The sequence below is a fragment of the Rissa tridactyla genome, chromosome 8 (assembly GCF_028500815.1).
Source record: "Rissa tridactyla isolate bRisTri1 chromosome 8, bRisTri1.patW.cur.20221130, whole genome shotgun sequence".
NCBI lineage: Eukaryota > Metazoa > Chordata > Aves > Charadriiformes > Laridae > Rissa > Rissa tridactyla.
In genome coordinates, this window is record NC_071473.1 from 16,631,030 (window position 1) to 16,646,176 (window position 15,147).

Below are 15,147 nucleotides of genomic sequence, written 5' to 3' on the forward strand. Positions count from 1 at the left end.
GGAGAAAATTTCTGGTTTTCACATGGGTCCAGAAAGTTTCTCCCATTTTAGGATTTAGCATCAATTTAGGAGAGTGGAAAAAAAAAAGTGTTTTGTTTTAAAGAGCATCTTCGTCCCAATCAAGTACTGGACACTAAAATCGAAAGAGTTTTTAATTCATTTGCACATGCTTGTTCCTTGAATGTAGCTGTTTGTTAGCACCAAAAGAAATTGAGAAAAAGGAAAAACTACCAGCCCAGGCAGGGGGAAGCTGCATTCCTATTAGTGCACTAAAAATGCACTCACTCCACTTAGAGCTCTAAGAATGCAGCCCAGATTTTTTTTTTTTCCACTAGAATTTGAAAAGAATAAATCAAAGTAATTATAGCACTGCCCTTTCAGAATTGCTTTGCAAAGCTGAAATCAGAGCTTCAAAAGGTTTTTACTAGCAGCCAGCAAATCCAGAGAAGCAGAGATGCCTACTTCGGGCAGCTGCACTAGCCCCAAGACGTGCTTCATGAGCCACTTCCACATGGAAAAATAGCCTGGGTTGAATTAAAGCAGCTTATAAAGTCTATATTTGTATCTCACTTCCCCCAGCCCTTATTACCTCCGCATCTGCATGAAATCAGGATCATGCCTTCCAAAAGGGTCCCTGGCTTCTGGTGCAGGGCCCCCCCTCGCCCTTACTTATTTATTGTCCGAGAACTCCAGAGCAGAGACAGACAGTTCATCACTCCTACACTACGGGGAAATTAAAGTATGATTTATTAAATAAAAGGCCAGCAGTGGAAGCAAGCGCTGAATCCAAGTGCTTTGACTTTTGACGTAAAGGTTTCAGTGCACTGGGGACTGCTGCCACCCTAGCAGGGCAGCACAGTATCGTCAGCTACGTTTCGTTAGCGAGGTAATGAGTGCTGACTAATGATCCTGGTTTCGTGCAGAGGCAGGTAGGGTTCATGAACAAAGGCTTCTCCTCCGCCATCTGAACAGAGATCCGTCTCTCAGTGAACCATGGACAGGGTGGATTAAAAAAATTCATATTTGAAAAAACAAACAATTTCTTTGAAGTCGACAGTTGTGTTGACTTTCAGAAACCCTACCTGGGAATTGTTCAAATTAAATTTATAAAGCAATTAGGTAGTTCACGTTTGCTGCATAAGCTTTAAAGAACAGACAACAGCACTGGTGACAGTCACTGGCTTAGCGTGTGACACTAAATTTCAGTAAAACATGTTCTTAAGTGAACCAGAAACTCTGTTTTCCTCCTCCAATCAACCAACAGAGTTCTGAGAGGAGAGCTACTAGTTACGGAAGACTAAAAAACACACTCTGTCCAGAAACAGTTAGTTATATTCAGTAACTGTAATACTGCCATTAAGCAATTATTCAAGGCACAACTTGACAAGACAGTCTCTTAAGAGTCCAAGATAGAGCAGTTTAACCAACAAGAATGCCACACCACTGGTCTCGGGTGATTCAGTTGCGCTTCCATCCCAACACAGCTTGGTTTGAGACACAGGTTAAAAAAAAAAATATATTTTTTTTTAGAATAACTTTTTTTTTTGCCATTTTGACATAACAAAATGCAAAACCAGGAGTCTGAAAAAATACATTTTAAACTATACGCATATTCTTTAGACTTAAGCTCTTTGCAAAATGTAGCACAAATTTTGATACAAAGCTTAGGCTGAGTTGTAAATGCAGGTGTTTCATTGTTAGTGACCAGTGACAAACAAGTTCTCCTTCGAGGTAAACGAAGAAGTGAACAAGCGAAACAAGATTAAATTGAAGATTCAAACAAGACTTGCTGATTTAAGCCATGGCTGAAGTCTGGCAATGTAAATACATCCACCCTGGCCATAGAGGCCCTCGGTTCTCCCCATTAGCCCATAAATGGTTTCCTCCTTAAGTGAAAAAACAAGGAACACTGCAGGGCAGCACAAGGGACACTGGCCACCTCTCCACGTTGTACCTGTATTAGGAAAAGAGGACTTCAATCTCCAAGGCTGCCATTCCAACACCTTCACTAGCACTAAATTCACAGGAAACCTAAGGACCTAAGAGACAGAACACGGAAACTTGATCAGGATTTCTAAGGCATCCTGCTGCATTCAGCTCCGCTCAGGAAAAACTGGATCTGAACAGAAAGCATTTTCAGGGTTTGTCGAGAGATGTTTTTCAAGCACTTAAAAAGAGCTAATTTATTACCTCCCCAAAATAAAGGCAGCCATAGGCTTCAACAGAAGAAAAGGAGCCTAAACAAAAATTCTGGATCGGGATATCCTCCAATTTGCAGGAATGCGCATCTGGATGGGACCATAGAGCTCGTCTCATTTCTAAAAACACACTATTCATTGATCATTAGTGGGATGTTTACACGTTGCATAAAACACATAAGCCATTTTATGTTTTATCATACATATTTCTCCCTGCTGAAACCTCTGCAGGTCCCTTCAATACAACGTAAATTCACCCCCAAATCCAGACCACCACTGCAGAAGCCGTCAGCACGACGTGCAGAGAGCCGCTGATCAGCCAAAAGCCTCTACGAGAGGAAGCCAAGAGCTTCTGCAGCCTGAATCTTCCTTTACCCATAGAACAAAACAATTCCTTTGTCCCATGGCCATTGGAAGCCTGCCATAACGTACCAGCAGCTCACATGTACCCAATTCGCACCAGGGAGAGCACGTTTCAGCCACCTTCGCTCTTAACACAGAGAGGAAATTTTTTGTAGTTTTATGGGATACAGTGTTGATTGGAATGGTTTAAACATGTCAATTTAGACAAAAGAAGTTTTGAAATCTGTAGGGATGCTCTACCAGGATACAAGAAAGGCTCCATGGATGAAGTTTTGACCGTTCTTTCTACAGCTAGCCAAAGGTTAATATGTGTACCTGGCAGGAAACACACACATGGGGTTTCAGGCAGTAAATCCTCCTGATAGCCAGCTCACAACACCCTGTGTTGAGGTGGTCATTTATCCCAAAAGAGGCTTTGGCTGGGCCTTAATTTCACAGACTCTCTATGTAAATGTCAGCCTGAAATTTACTTTGGTGGCCCAGATGCTCCTGTCACAGGGAACACAGAAATCCAGTGAGTTAGGAGATCTGGAAAAAAACAGGTAGTATTTGAAGGGAAGGGTGGTTGGTCTTTTCAATTTCTTAGAAGATCTTGCTGACAAAGCATGCAGCTGTGAATTCCTCTCCTTTATTGCACACAGAATGGTTTCCCCGCGCCCAAAAAACAAACCAAAAAGGGAACAAGAGAGGATATTGTCTATGTGAGGGGGGGAGAAAGTGAAAGTAATATTCAAAGCTATCAGAATATATAAAACAAAACAGAAAAAGAAGATATTTCCCTCTCCATCATCTCTTGGGGGTGATTAACGAGGGATGTCTGCCAGGCTCATCACCGGAGAGCTCCTGTGCCCCTTCACGCACCCACAAGCCCAGGACTTACACTGCCATGCCACCAACAAACTCTTCCGTTGCCTGGCAGTAGATTGTGATGGCAACACGGGCATCTGCATCAAACGTGAACTCCAGGCTGTACAGGACTTTCTGCTTCCCATTCTCCTCAGTAGGACTGTCAACATCATCTTTATACCTGAAAGACAATGTCAGAGGATTAGAACATGTATTTACGAGATACCATCAAGATCACTCCGGAAATCAGGACAAGAGTACTCCAATCTAGGTGTTCTGGGCAGTCAAGGCACCAAGGGCTTCCAGCTGGGGCTTCCAAGGAGATTTCCATTCTTTCTTTTGAGGAAGGTTCTTCCAAGATTTGACTGAAGTTAGTGAAGTGAATTATGCTAACAACAGCGTCGAGGGATCTCACCCAGACTTACAGTGCCAGGACACAGAACAAGACAAGAAAGTAAACTCTTGAATGCCAAACCCCTAGGAGAAGAAACATTCTCCTTCCTTTTAAATCTTCACATTAGGCTCAGTATTTGGGCTAAAGAAATCCTGGATGGGCCTGATAAGTCTAAGGCCTAATTCTTTGAACTCTGCAAATGAAATGGTGCATAACAGGCAAAAAAAAAAAAAAAAAAAAGGCATTTCTGTAACACAAAACTCCTGAAGCTCAACAAAAGGTACCTCCAGTATCACACAGATGATATTCAGATCAGAACGCATCCAAATATAGGAAGTTCAAATATCTTTAAACGTAGAAATCAACTAAGCCTTTGATGCTGCTAATAACAAGCCTGTACACATTTATTGTTATGAACAAAATTCAGCACATTCAACTGCGTAACAGACACATGATAACCAGTACGAGTGTACAAGCTATTTCAACTAACATAAAGATGAGTCATAGTTGGCTATGGGCTACTGTACAGCTGGATCCCACTGTGTGATCACCACTGCCTAGTATTACTCCTTCTCCCTACTGCTGGAAAAAGCAGGTAACAAATCCAGTGAAGAAGGTATGAAGCAAGCTCCAGGGCAGCTAGCTATGGCCATGGACGAGCTGTGAGTTATAGTATGCCAGAGGTGGCCAGGGAGACGCGCAGATCCTGGAACAAGCAGCCAACGCAACACACCATGAGAAGATCTCCCTGTCCTTGAAGAGCAAAGTGACAGATAGAATGGACGTGATTCTCTGGCAGGGCAGAAGATTCTAACACATAAATTCAAATCCCACTGTAATCCTACAACTGTAGGTACCACTATTAGTTCACGCACCGTGTAGGAACGGTGAATGCAGCAGGCTGCCTTTGAGAGGTGTAAAACACTACTTGATTTGCCATCCAGCTCCAGCCTCACTTGTCAATCAGTATTACCTTAATTGCCACAATGGCTGGGTCAAAGCCAAGCAGCTGAACTATTCAGGAAAAGCTTGGCACCAATCTCTGACTTCACAGTATCAGCCGGCCTCTCCCTTCATTAAACAGCCTCAATGAACACACTGCACTGCTGAAAATACTCAGAAATGGGCTAGGCGTACCTCCATAACTCAATCTAAAAATTGTCATGGGAATCCTTATTTATCAAATTCACTGCTGCCTGTTTAAGAAGGTTCCAGCATGAAGTTTACTTACCACCGCACTGAACAAGAATGAAATGTTCAGCTTCAGCAATTTAATATAGAAGGTGCAAAATAAAATTTAAGAGCAGTATAATCAAATACCTAACACACGTACTTGTACTAATGTAACCCTAGTGAATCACTGTAGCACACACTTGCATTCCTGCCTGAAAGACTTGGAGAGCTCCAAACAAGACTTTTGCCAGAGGTTCACCTAGGTCAGAACTGCAAATCAAGCTAGAATACACCCAACATGCTAGTATAAAAAAGACAAATCCCAAGAACTGAAAGTCTAAACAACTTCAGCAGCCTGGATACAATATACAGTACAGAGCAAGACAGCATTTCACACAAGCTAGTTGCATTCAAAGAATAAAATCATGGCACATGAAGGCTGTAAACCAGAAACACTCTAGCCAGCAGGGCAGGTTTGCCTAGAAAAATTTGTGCTGGACTGACCCAAGAACATAGATGGCAACAATCCGCTCACAAGTGTTGTGTGTGTCCAAGAAAACAGCAGTGCAAGCTTCTGCAAACTATCTCTTGCTGCGCTGCCCTCCGTTGATCTGAGGTCAGCAGCAAAGGATCCAGGCTATGATACGCTTGCCACTTCTTCCAGAAGAAGGGGGGGGGAGAACTAGCACCCCTTCCAGGCAGGCACCCATGAAGGCTACTTCAGAGGCCTATACTCACTGCATATAAAGGTAGGTATTAAAATAAAGATGCCCGGCACACGCAAGAGTTACAGATCGACAGCACAGATTTAGATACCTAGAACAGCCCCAAGTAACAAGGTGGGATGGCTGGGGGAGGGCAGATCATGCAAAAGCAACATGTCATTACTAAAACCATTGACTGTTCTGTCTTCTCAGTGAAGTCACACAAACCTTATGGGTTCGCAGATCACCCTCCTGCTCCCAGCTCCACCTCTGCACCTCCCTGCCGGCACTCAGAATGTGCTTCCATCCTTTCAAGGAGAAAAGGGGTTAAACCTAGACTAGAATAGATCTGTTGCCCTAGGAAACCGCTGAGGGGCCATTACCACCTACAGTGCATGAAGAGAAGGTTTCTGGAGGATGCATCTGCTGGGAAGACGTAGAGCCAGAGTCCTGTCTGCCTGGAACAGCATCACTCGAGCGGGGGCAAGGTAAATGTGCCTAAATGGTGACAGTCACAGCAAGGCTGTGTACACATCTTCCTGTTGCCACATGCCTGGTGCTGGAGCTTAAGAAAATCATCTGCCACATAGCAAGGAGTTGAGGTGAAGAAGGACTGCATAAGCAGCTATGCCAGCAGGTAGCTGGACCAAGGAACAAGCAAGAACTGCTTCAGTGCATACTTTGAGAGGCAGAAACATCTCATGTTCCACCTTAAGGTGCAGGAATGGGGGGATGTAACTTCAAGTGAATAGCAGGACAAAGTCACACATTTTGCATTTCTTCTTTCTCTGCAAGGGACATGGCAGACGAGGAGGTGGTTCAGGGGTGGTTCAGGTGAGTCAAGAGCTCTTCTGTCTCCACCTGCACTTGAAGTTCACAGTGTACGTTTACAGTCCTACAGACAGTGTTGATGTGAGGTGGCCACAGACGCATGCACAAATTTAGAAATCGGTGACTTTGCAAGGTGTGCCTTTCGGTCATGCACGCAAGTTAAACACACAGCCTTCACAATCACGTGTATAGAGTGGAAGAGACTGACCACCTTTGAGAACAAATAGCTGATCCAACGTTATGGTGAAAAAGGCAAAGCAGGATGACCAAGGCAGCTGAGGCCGCTTGGTCTGACATCTGGATAAAACAATGGAAGTGCTGGAACTTTTTGTCTGTCTGTTAAAGAATTAAAAGATAAAAATATAATTAACAGCAGCCACGACAATTTGATAGAAAAAGGTAAAGTCGAACCTGATTTCATCCTTTAAGGAGATTAAAAAGTTTGACCAACAACCTAGTAGACATGCAGGATAAGTATTCTTGAGTTAGTATTGTGAGATAAAAATTACAACAGTCTTAGAGCAGGCACTAAATGAAGTAAGAACTAGCTGACGTCTCTATTAACATTGACTTTCATGTGGGAAGACCATCATCAAATGGAGGCTTCCGTATTTGGGGGTTCTGCAGAGATCTGTACACAGTTTAACACTATCCAGGGCTGCAAAGCAGGCAGTCCCAGCACCATCACCACCTCCACCATGGGATGAACCACTCCAAGGATCAAGGTCAGCCCCACAGTACTGGGGACTCACCCGTCTCCCCTCGGTCCCTATCATCCGCGGGCCTCTCAGGCCTTTTTCCAAAATTCTCAGTGGCTTCACTATGCTCCATAATATTGCTGCTGCTTCAGACATGTACCCAAACCACTATAGTTGCTGATTCCTTCAGCACTTTTGGTCCATGATGCTAGCCGAAGCCCAAAGCCCACGCTGAAGCAGAGAGGCTGTCCCAGGATGCAACTCTTCCATGAAACCCATTGCCTTGTGAGTTGATCTTCCTCCTGCAACTGGAAATGCTTTCAAGGTAAGAGTAAAACAACCAGCACCAGCCTATCAGGTACTTCAGCTCTGAACTAAAGCTTCCAGTCCATGATCAAAAGAGGGACATAGGACAGACGTCAGGCAGTCTTTTTCTGTTAGTGGTTAACAGCAAAACCCATGCTAGCCTCCTCTGAGGTTCAGAGTCCCATTCTGCTAGAAATCAAGCACTCACACAAGGTGTCATCAGAGCTTCAACATCAATATCCGCAAGTTTATTGCTTCTCTTCAAAGCTGCTGTAAATATTCAGGATTTGGCAAAGCTCAGAATTTTGTCTGGTCAGAGGCAGGCAGGAAGCCCAGAGCAGACGTTCCTCATATTGCCCTTAAAGCCCCACACTACAAATTATGGATCAACATCCTCTTCACAGGTGAGCAATTAATTTTCAATTAAACTCCAGGAAAACCAAAAAGCTTGTGAGGACTTTACCATCAGAATCTACTTTACACCTAGGCACTTGGCTCAGTATCATTTCATTTATGATGGAGGAGGTATTAAATTAAACTTAACTACTCCTGGAAAGAATGTGCAAGCCTCAACCATTGGTTGCAGATAAGCCAAGTTGGAGAGGGCACAAAGTGTCTTTACGTGCATAGAGGGAGAAAGGAAAAGCCCCTAGTCCTGAATGGTAGAAAAGCACGAGACACAATGTGCCCTTGGGGACTGGCAATTAAAATCTCACTTTGGGTCTACACCAGTACAAAATTAAATAGAGTAATGTTGGCAGTGTTGTCGTCAGCACTAACACAGCAGCACGAGAGCCTGTGAGAGCTCATGAGGCAGAGAAAGAACTGATAGCACCAGGAATTAGACAGATGCAAACCTAGACATTGTCAAGGTGCACAGACACTACATTTCAAATAGTCCAGAGCTGCAACTCTACTTGGGGGGACAGGACATGCAACCACAGAAAGCAGAATGACAGAACTGAACATACTAAACCCCACCAACTCCTTCATTCCCAGCTAGCCCTCGCCCAGTGAGAGAGTCACTTCCCATTTAGCTTCTGAGAGATGTTACACTGCTTATGTGGATGCCTGCAAGGAGAACAAAATACCCTTTCCAGAGCAAGTGCGGCAGGAAAGCAAGGCTTTTTTCCTAGAGAAGTACTTCACCCTTTAGCTGAAAAAGCCAGGCAGCATTCAAAGCAGTTTACCAATGGTTACTTTTTCAGAAGTTCTTCCCCCTTTTCCTGCTCGATCAGTTTTGAAACCACAGGTATTGCTCATTTAAAAAAACAAAACCAAAACAAAACAAACCCCAACCTTCAGTTTTCACATAAAAAACAAACTGAGGGTTTTGTGTGTTTATGACTCAAAGTACTCACGTTCCACCATGCTCTCAGAACCACCTTGGCTGAGAGCTGAAGCTGGCCCCCTGCCAGCACTCCAGCCCTGCGCCTGAAACGCACGATTCAGAGCAACTCAAGGATCTTTGAGAAATGCTCTGCCTGGACATCTGCCCGGCCGCTCAGACCAAAACAAAGCACTGTATGGTGGGCCCCGGTACTTCAGCCATCTGTTTGGAAGAGGGCAGCCACAGGTCGAAGTGTTAGCCATTGCGTTTAATCCAGCTAGTGGTGGTTTAGATCTCAATGTAGAGCAGTGAAAGGTAACAGATCTCCATGATTATCCAGGCCTCCTGCCCTATGCATGGGACACAAACCATCTAAACGAATGCATAACACTAAGACCAAACTTATCTTGGCAGCAGGAGAAGCCTGAGGAAGTTTCACTCAAGACCAATCAGTCTTCCTGGCCTGCGACTTGCACCAGAATCAGCTATTTTCTGGCTTCTCCTTGCACAAGAATGCAGAAAGGAATCTGTCCGTAGGGCTTATTGACCTGACTAATATCTTCCGTTCCTGCTAGTGATTTCATGGTTTTGTTTACCACTCTAGTCTGTCCTGTAAAGACAGATACCTTGCTGATCCTGTTTGGAAACACAGATTACTCAAGTCGAGGGATAAGGAGCATATAAACCACCAGAAAGCTCTGCTCACAAGGGAGCACAGAAATCTCTGGACATATCTAGCAACAAGGATCTGGAATTCAGCTATTTCTCCAAAACCTTATCAAATACAGTTTGGCTCTGGATGACAGAACACTGGGTTGAATAAAACGAAAGGTTCAGGCAATAACAGTACCTCACAAGTCGGAGAGAGTCTTTGCGGATATTCACCAAACTTCTCAGTGTCTTCACTGGCTCATGTGGAGCTGGAGTTACGTAGGGAAACTGGAACAAAAAGGCCAATAATTCTCCTATTATTATACTACAAAAGGTAGCAGCATGTTACCTGGCATACAGTTTACCCTAACCAAGAAACGTCTACCTTTAAGGGTACTCAGTACAGCAGCAACAAGGAACAGTAATAGAGAATTCTATTTACAGATAAATCAAGCATGTTTCAGGGTGAAAATCCTGCTCTGGCCCAGCAATAGCTCATATTGGGGGTACACGATTTTAAAAAGGCCATTTTCACAAGCTCTTCTTCTGCACCCCGAATTCTCAGTCTGGAAAGCCTTGCTCTCACAAGCTTTTATTTCCACTAAAGAAACCACCTCCAGCTTGAGCAGAAGAAATGCAGCTCCTCCATGTGTGTTACAGCTTGCAAACAGTTACTTGACTGCTAATCAGTATGCCGAAGCCCTGGATTACTGGGGGAAAACTCTTTTTATTCTGAAACAATGGGGCAAACGTTCTGGAAAAGAAAAGAGACAAGGATAGGGGGCCTCATTCTATTCTACAGTCAAGAGACCTTCTCTCACAGATTGTGCTTTAAATAAAGGACGATATGCTTCAGACTGTAATTCCCGTTACTGGTCACAGAATTTCCAGCAAGAAATTCAAAGGAAACTGCTTACAGTGGTGACTGCAACCTGTACAGCTGGTTGGATGGATCTCTCATCTGCTCGGCCAAGTCTGAAGCTGAAACATCCACTCACACAACTGCCAAGTTTGATAGGTGGAGACACGGCCACGCTCCAAGTCAGAGCGACGGCAGGACACAAAGGTACAGAGCTACGGGACAGGCTTTCAGGCAGAAGGTTACTCCGAATGCATCCAGCAACAATGGCACCACGCAACCTCATTAGAGTTGGGGTCCTTCAAACGCACACCTACTAGGTGGCCTAAACATGTAGAGAGAGTGACTGACACAGAGCAGGACACAACCCATCAGTGTTGTCCCCTCAGGCCACAGAAATGTATTGGTGGGGCAATAACCAGAGCCTGAGAGAAAAACATCCTGTTTCCTGATCTACAAAAGAACACCACAGAAGACCCCATGCCACAGCCACAGGCAGCAGAGAACTCAGGGGGCAGCAGCAACTACCTCCCTTGCACCCCGACTGCTCAGTACCGTGGTTGGTAGCACTGCTCTACACAGAGCACTCAAGACCTCAGTTACTCCAAAGCAAGAACTTGGCCCACATCCACAAAGCAGTTTTGCTGCTCTGTGTTCAAGTGCTTTTTTCCTTGAAGATTAATCAGAGCTGCCAAAGGGCATTAACTTTACATAGGCAAACTATATACCATGACAGCCTCCCTTCTCTTAAACCTATTTGGCAAACACCCCACTGTGTTAATAGCATTCTCACCCACTCCCCTCTGAAGAAATGATGAAATTCAGTGCTGGGATGTCTGCAAGGAAACCCAGGCTGAGACATGCAGGCAATTTGACTCTGCAAGGTTAGTCCCTACAGCCACAGGCACATGGGATACTTAGCTAACAGCTGAGCTTTTGTTGGAGCGCTGTGTGGCTGATAGTCAGTGAAGGAGAAGTGGCCAGCTTTTAACCACTGCCCTGCACAGGCTCTGTATGCAGACACGGTGTAGGGTATGGGATGAGCATCCCCATGCCTGCATAGCACCATTACATCCAGAACAACTTCCATCTAAAGTCCCTCCTTCCTAATTCTGTTGCTCATCTGCACCTTCTGCTTGAACAAGGGCTTTCTGGATTCTCCCTTGTCCTACCCTGCAGATTCCTGTTAACTAACTGTGGTGCACAGCCTGAAGACAACTTGGAAAGCACAACGTGCTTGTCATCAGTCCAATTCAAACATCAAGCCGTGTTGCCCCAGTTTCCTCATCTGTAAAGCAGTGGTGATACTGAACTGCCTCCGAGCACTACAAGCATGAATTAACTAATAGTCGCAGCTTTTCTAAAGATGAGAACCATGACATCAATTTTCATTTTCATGCTTTGAAGCTGCAGAAAAAACTAGGAAAATAGCTGGCAAAACAAGCAGCTCTTTTTCCTCTCCGGTAGTCTGAAAACATCTCCAAATGGCTCCTACTCTGTTACCTTTTGATTCTTTTTAAGCAGTTCTGAGAGGCAAGAGAAATCCAAAACTTAACACTCGCATAAAGTTCCTATCTGTCCCTCAGAACAGTGTTATTCCCTGTTCACAACAGAAGAACAAGCCAATTACTCCAGCCGGTAGCTTTTCACAGTCTCGTAAAACACATAAGCCCAGAAATACCTCCATGTTCCAACTGGGAAAAATAAAGGAGAGACCTTCTGAGCAGCCCACCTAGGTTACAAAGCAAACAAAAATCACCAAATATCAAGATCTGTTTTAACACTGCCCTACACCCAGTCAGGCCACTCGTTTACGCAGAGAACAGCATTGAACACCGGCTGGAATCCATCCAATGAGCCCAGGAGCCCTGTGAAGTTCAGGCTCTGAGGGAGGATCTGCTTCCCAGCCTCCTTTCTGCAGCATGTTTTACAATCGCTCAGGCAGGCAATCAGAATTAGTCACAAAATCTGTGCTCCTGAGTCCCTGTTCTTCCCTTGCTATTTCTTCCTTCTGCCCTAAGTGAAAATAAGCCTGAAAGGTGAATACTGTTTCCTAGAAAAACTCCCAGCCGGCAAGCTAGGACATGGGGTGGGGGAACACTCTTGCCCCTCAGACTGGAATGACACTCCCCACATAGCAAGGGTCTCAGGTCTGTGCTATCCTCCCCTACAAGCCCTACACAAGATTTTTCAAAACAGGCAGAAAACAGAAGGGTAAAATATACAGCATATAGGAACTTGCCTGAACAGGTCTATTCCCGAGGAAGTTTAGATCCATGTTCTCGCCAAAAAGGTAGCCCTCGGGGTGAGGGGTATCAAATTTCTCGCCTCCCATAAAGAAGTGACTTGCAAAGTAGTTTCCTAGAAAAAAAAAAAAAAACAAACACAAGGGAATAAAAAAAAAATCTAAATGAGTGCTTCCCAGAGAACAGCTGGTCTGTGCAGTTTTTAATTCACAAGTATAAAAGAGCACAAGACATAAAAAATAATTGCTAGTTTGCTCCTTCCCTGTACTACTGACGGCCACTGCCAACAGTAGAAGCAGAGGAAAAAGAAAAAACAACCTAGAATAAATCATTACAGTGGAGATAATTCCATCTTAACTTGCTTTCTAGAGAAGGGACAGGGAGCAGTAAGAGTCAGCTCCTTCCAATATTGCTCAATTCTGATTAATTCTTCCTCTTTTCTCCACCTTCCAGTGTGAAGTCCAGTCCCACAAACCCCATCGAGCTGCTCAGAGAAGGATGGGGCTTCCTCCCACTGCAAAGCCCTGCACAGCCGGAGGGGCTCTTCTTTGGGCAGTTTGCCTTCCCTCCCCTCTTTCACTCCCATATCCCAGGGGGAGAACCACACAAAACATTTACTGTGAGTGCTAGAGACTATACACCTTGATGCTGAATTTAATTAATAACATTGACAGTTCTAAATGCAGAAACCTGGTTGCCTGGAAGAGAGAAACCCTGGGACTGCCTAAACTGAACTTCAGCTCTGAAAGCTCCACCACAGATTTGTTTCATTCATCTTTAAGGTGATGCATTACAGTGCAAATTTCAGGAAATGAAGCGTGTGCAAGGTCACTGGGATTCTGGAACACTGGATTAACTGCAAAGTCAACCAAATCGATTCAGATGTATGAGAGCACCATAAATGTAGCTTCCTCCTAAAAAGAATTCAGGAAAAAACTCTCGAATATGAACTTCACGGAGTTACACTTTCAGAGAAATAAGCATCAGGAGAGAATTAACATAAAAGGCTCCACCCAAGCCATTTCCCTTGAAGTTTCAGAGTGGGTTTTTTCATGCGCATGATGAAAGGACTGAGCCAAACTCACATTCACTTCCCTAGGTACAATGCACAGACAGCATAAAATTTGTTTTAAAACGAGTCATTAAGAAGCAGTAACTAATCATCTGAATGGTTATGGAGGCATTATGGAAGGATTTGCAGTCCCTCTAGCTAGAAGCAAGCATGATTTACTCTGAAATGGAAGGGTTTTCATGAATGGCTCTTTTTTTCCATTAAGGCTTTTTTCCTTTATGCTTCAAGAAAGGCTCTTCTTACTCTGCACAGATGGTAGTGCTTTAATGACGACGGTAGTGCTCAGCTATTGCTGAGCTCATCTTAGAAGCATCCAGATGTGTTTATTATAGAAACATGTCCTTCTTTCCAGATCCAGCAATCACCTTCAGCACAGGTCCAGAATCTACCTAGATTCTGTCCTACAGAATCAGCATAACAAAATGTAGGGGCTCCAAATGACAGGCAACCTTTTCCCACCCCTCTCAGAAGCAACAAATTAAAAAGCTAATCTGCATATCATCTCCAAGCACAGCCAGCTTGATACAGCCTCTCCACCTGAGATACACTGTGGTGGTTTATGCTCATACTAAGGTTCAGAAAAGCATGATGAAAACTAGGGTGTAGGAATAGATTTCACATTTTACATGGGTCAAGTAGGATGGTGTTTTGGAGCATTTTATGTGGTTAACTGTGAAGACAACGCTTGCACAGGATGTCTCAGTACTGCAGCAGCTAATTATCCGGGATCAGAGTCAGACAGCTCCCTCCTCACGCTGATGTGGTACCCTGTGAGCGAGACATCCTGGGGCTGGACTCACCTCGGCAAACCTGTATTCCACAAATTCAGAGCAGAGCTTTTTTTGTGGAAGAAGTTCTGCATCCCACGAGCAGAGGATGCAGAGCCCCAGCAGGCGAGGACCCCAAAACCCCCACGCCTGTGAGGAGCCAGCTCTCCAGGAGAGCATCGCCAGGCAGCCTCTCCAGCACCTTGAGATGAAACAGTCTCTCTCGTACAACTGGAATGACACCAAGATGCATAACTAGCATGTTCAAGGCACCTGCCACACTGTCTTTGCTCCACTAAGAACTACTTTTGGGATCTCTAACAAATCGTTAGGATTTCTCACGGATACATGCTACCCCCCACAACACAGTAGCACTTAGACAACCTGGTCTAGCGGGAGGTGTCCCTGCCCATGGCAGGGGGGTCAGAACTAGATGATCTTTAAGGCCCCTTCTAACCCAAACCATCCCATGTTTCTATGACTTATCTAACTGGAAACCACACCTTCAATTCCACATTCAGACTAAAGGTTCCCTTCATCTTCCTGCTAAGTCACCTCCTGCAACATGAAGGGTTTTTTTCCCCAGAGGTGCTTCCTTCATGAGCAAACAAGAAACATAGGCAGTGCCGGTCACAAAGAGCATGAGAAAAATCCCTCTGAGGAGCTCAGAAGGGAATACACTGGTGAGCAGAACACCCCTGGGCTCTGC

The 15,147-nt window shown here is 44.6% G+C and overlaps 1 protein-coding gene across 5 annotated transcripts in view; it reads right to left on the reverse strand.

Annotated features, from left to right (window-relative positions):
- MGRN1 (mahogunin ring finger 1) overlaps window positions 1-15,147 on the reverse strand; it is a 58,181-nt gene that overhangs the window by 37,397 nt on the left and 5,637 nt on the right. For all 5 annotated transcript variants that reach the window (XM_054212995.1, XM_054212999.1, XM_054212994.1 and 2 more), the window contains 3 exons: window positions 12,596-12,714; window positions 9,694-9,782; window positions 3,442-3,588 (listed from right to left, as the gene is read on the reverse strand). In XM_054212995.1, coding sequence (XP_054068970.1) covers window positions 3,442-3,588; window positions 9,694-9,782; window positions 12,596-12,714 — 355 coding nt within the window. The remainder of the gene's footprint in view (window positions 1-3,441; window positions 3,589-9,693; window positions 9,783-12,595; window positions 12,715-15,147) is intronic.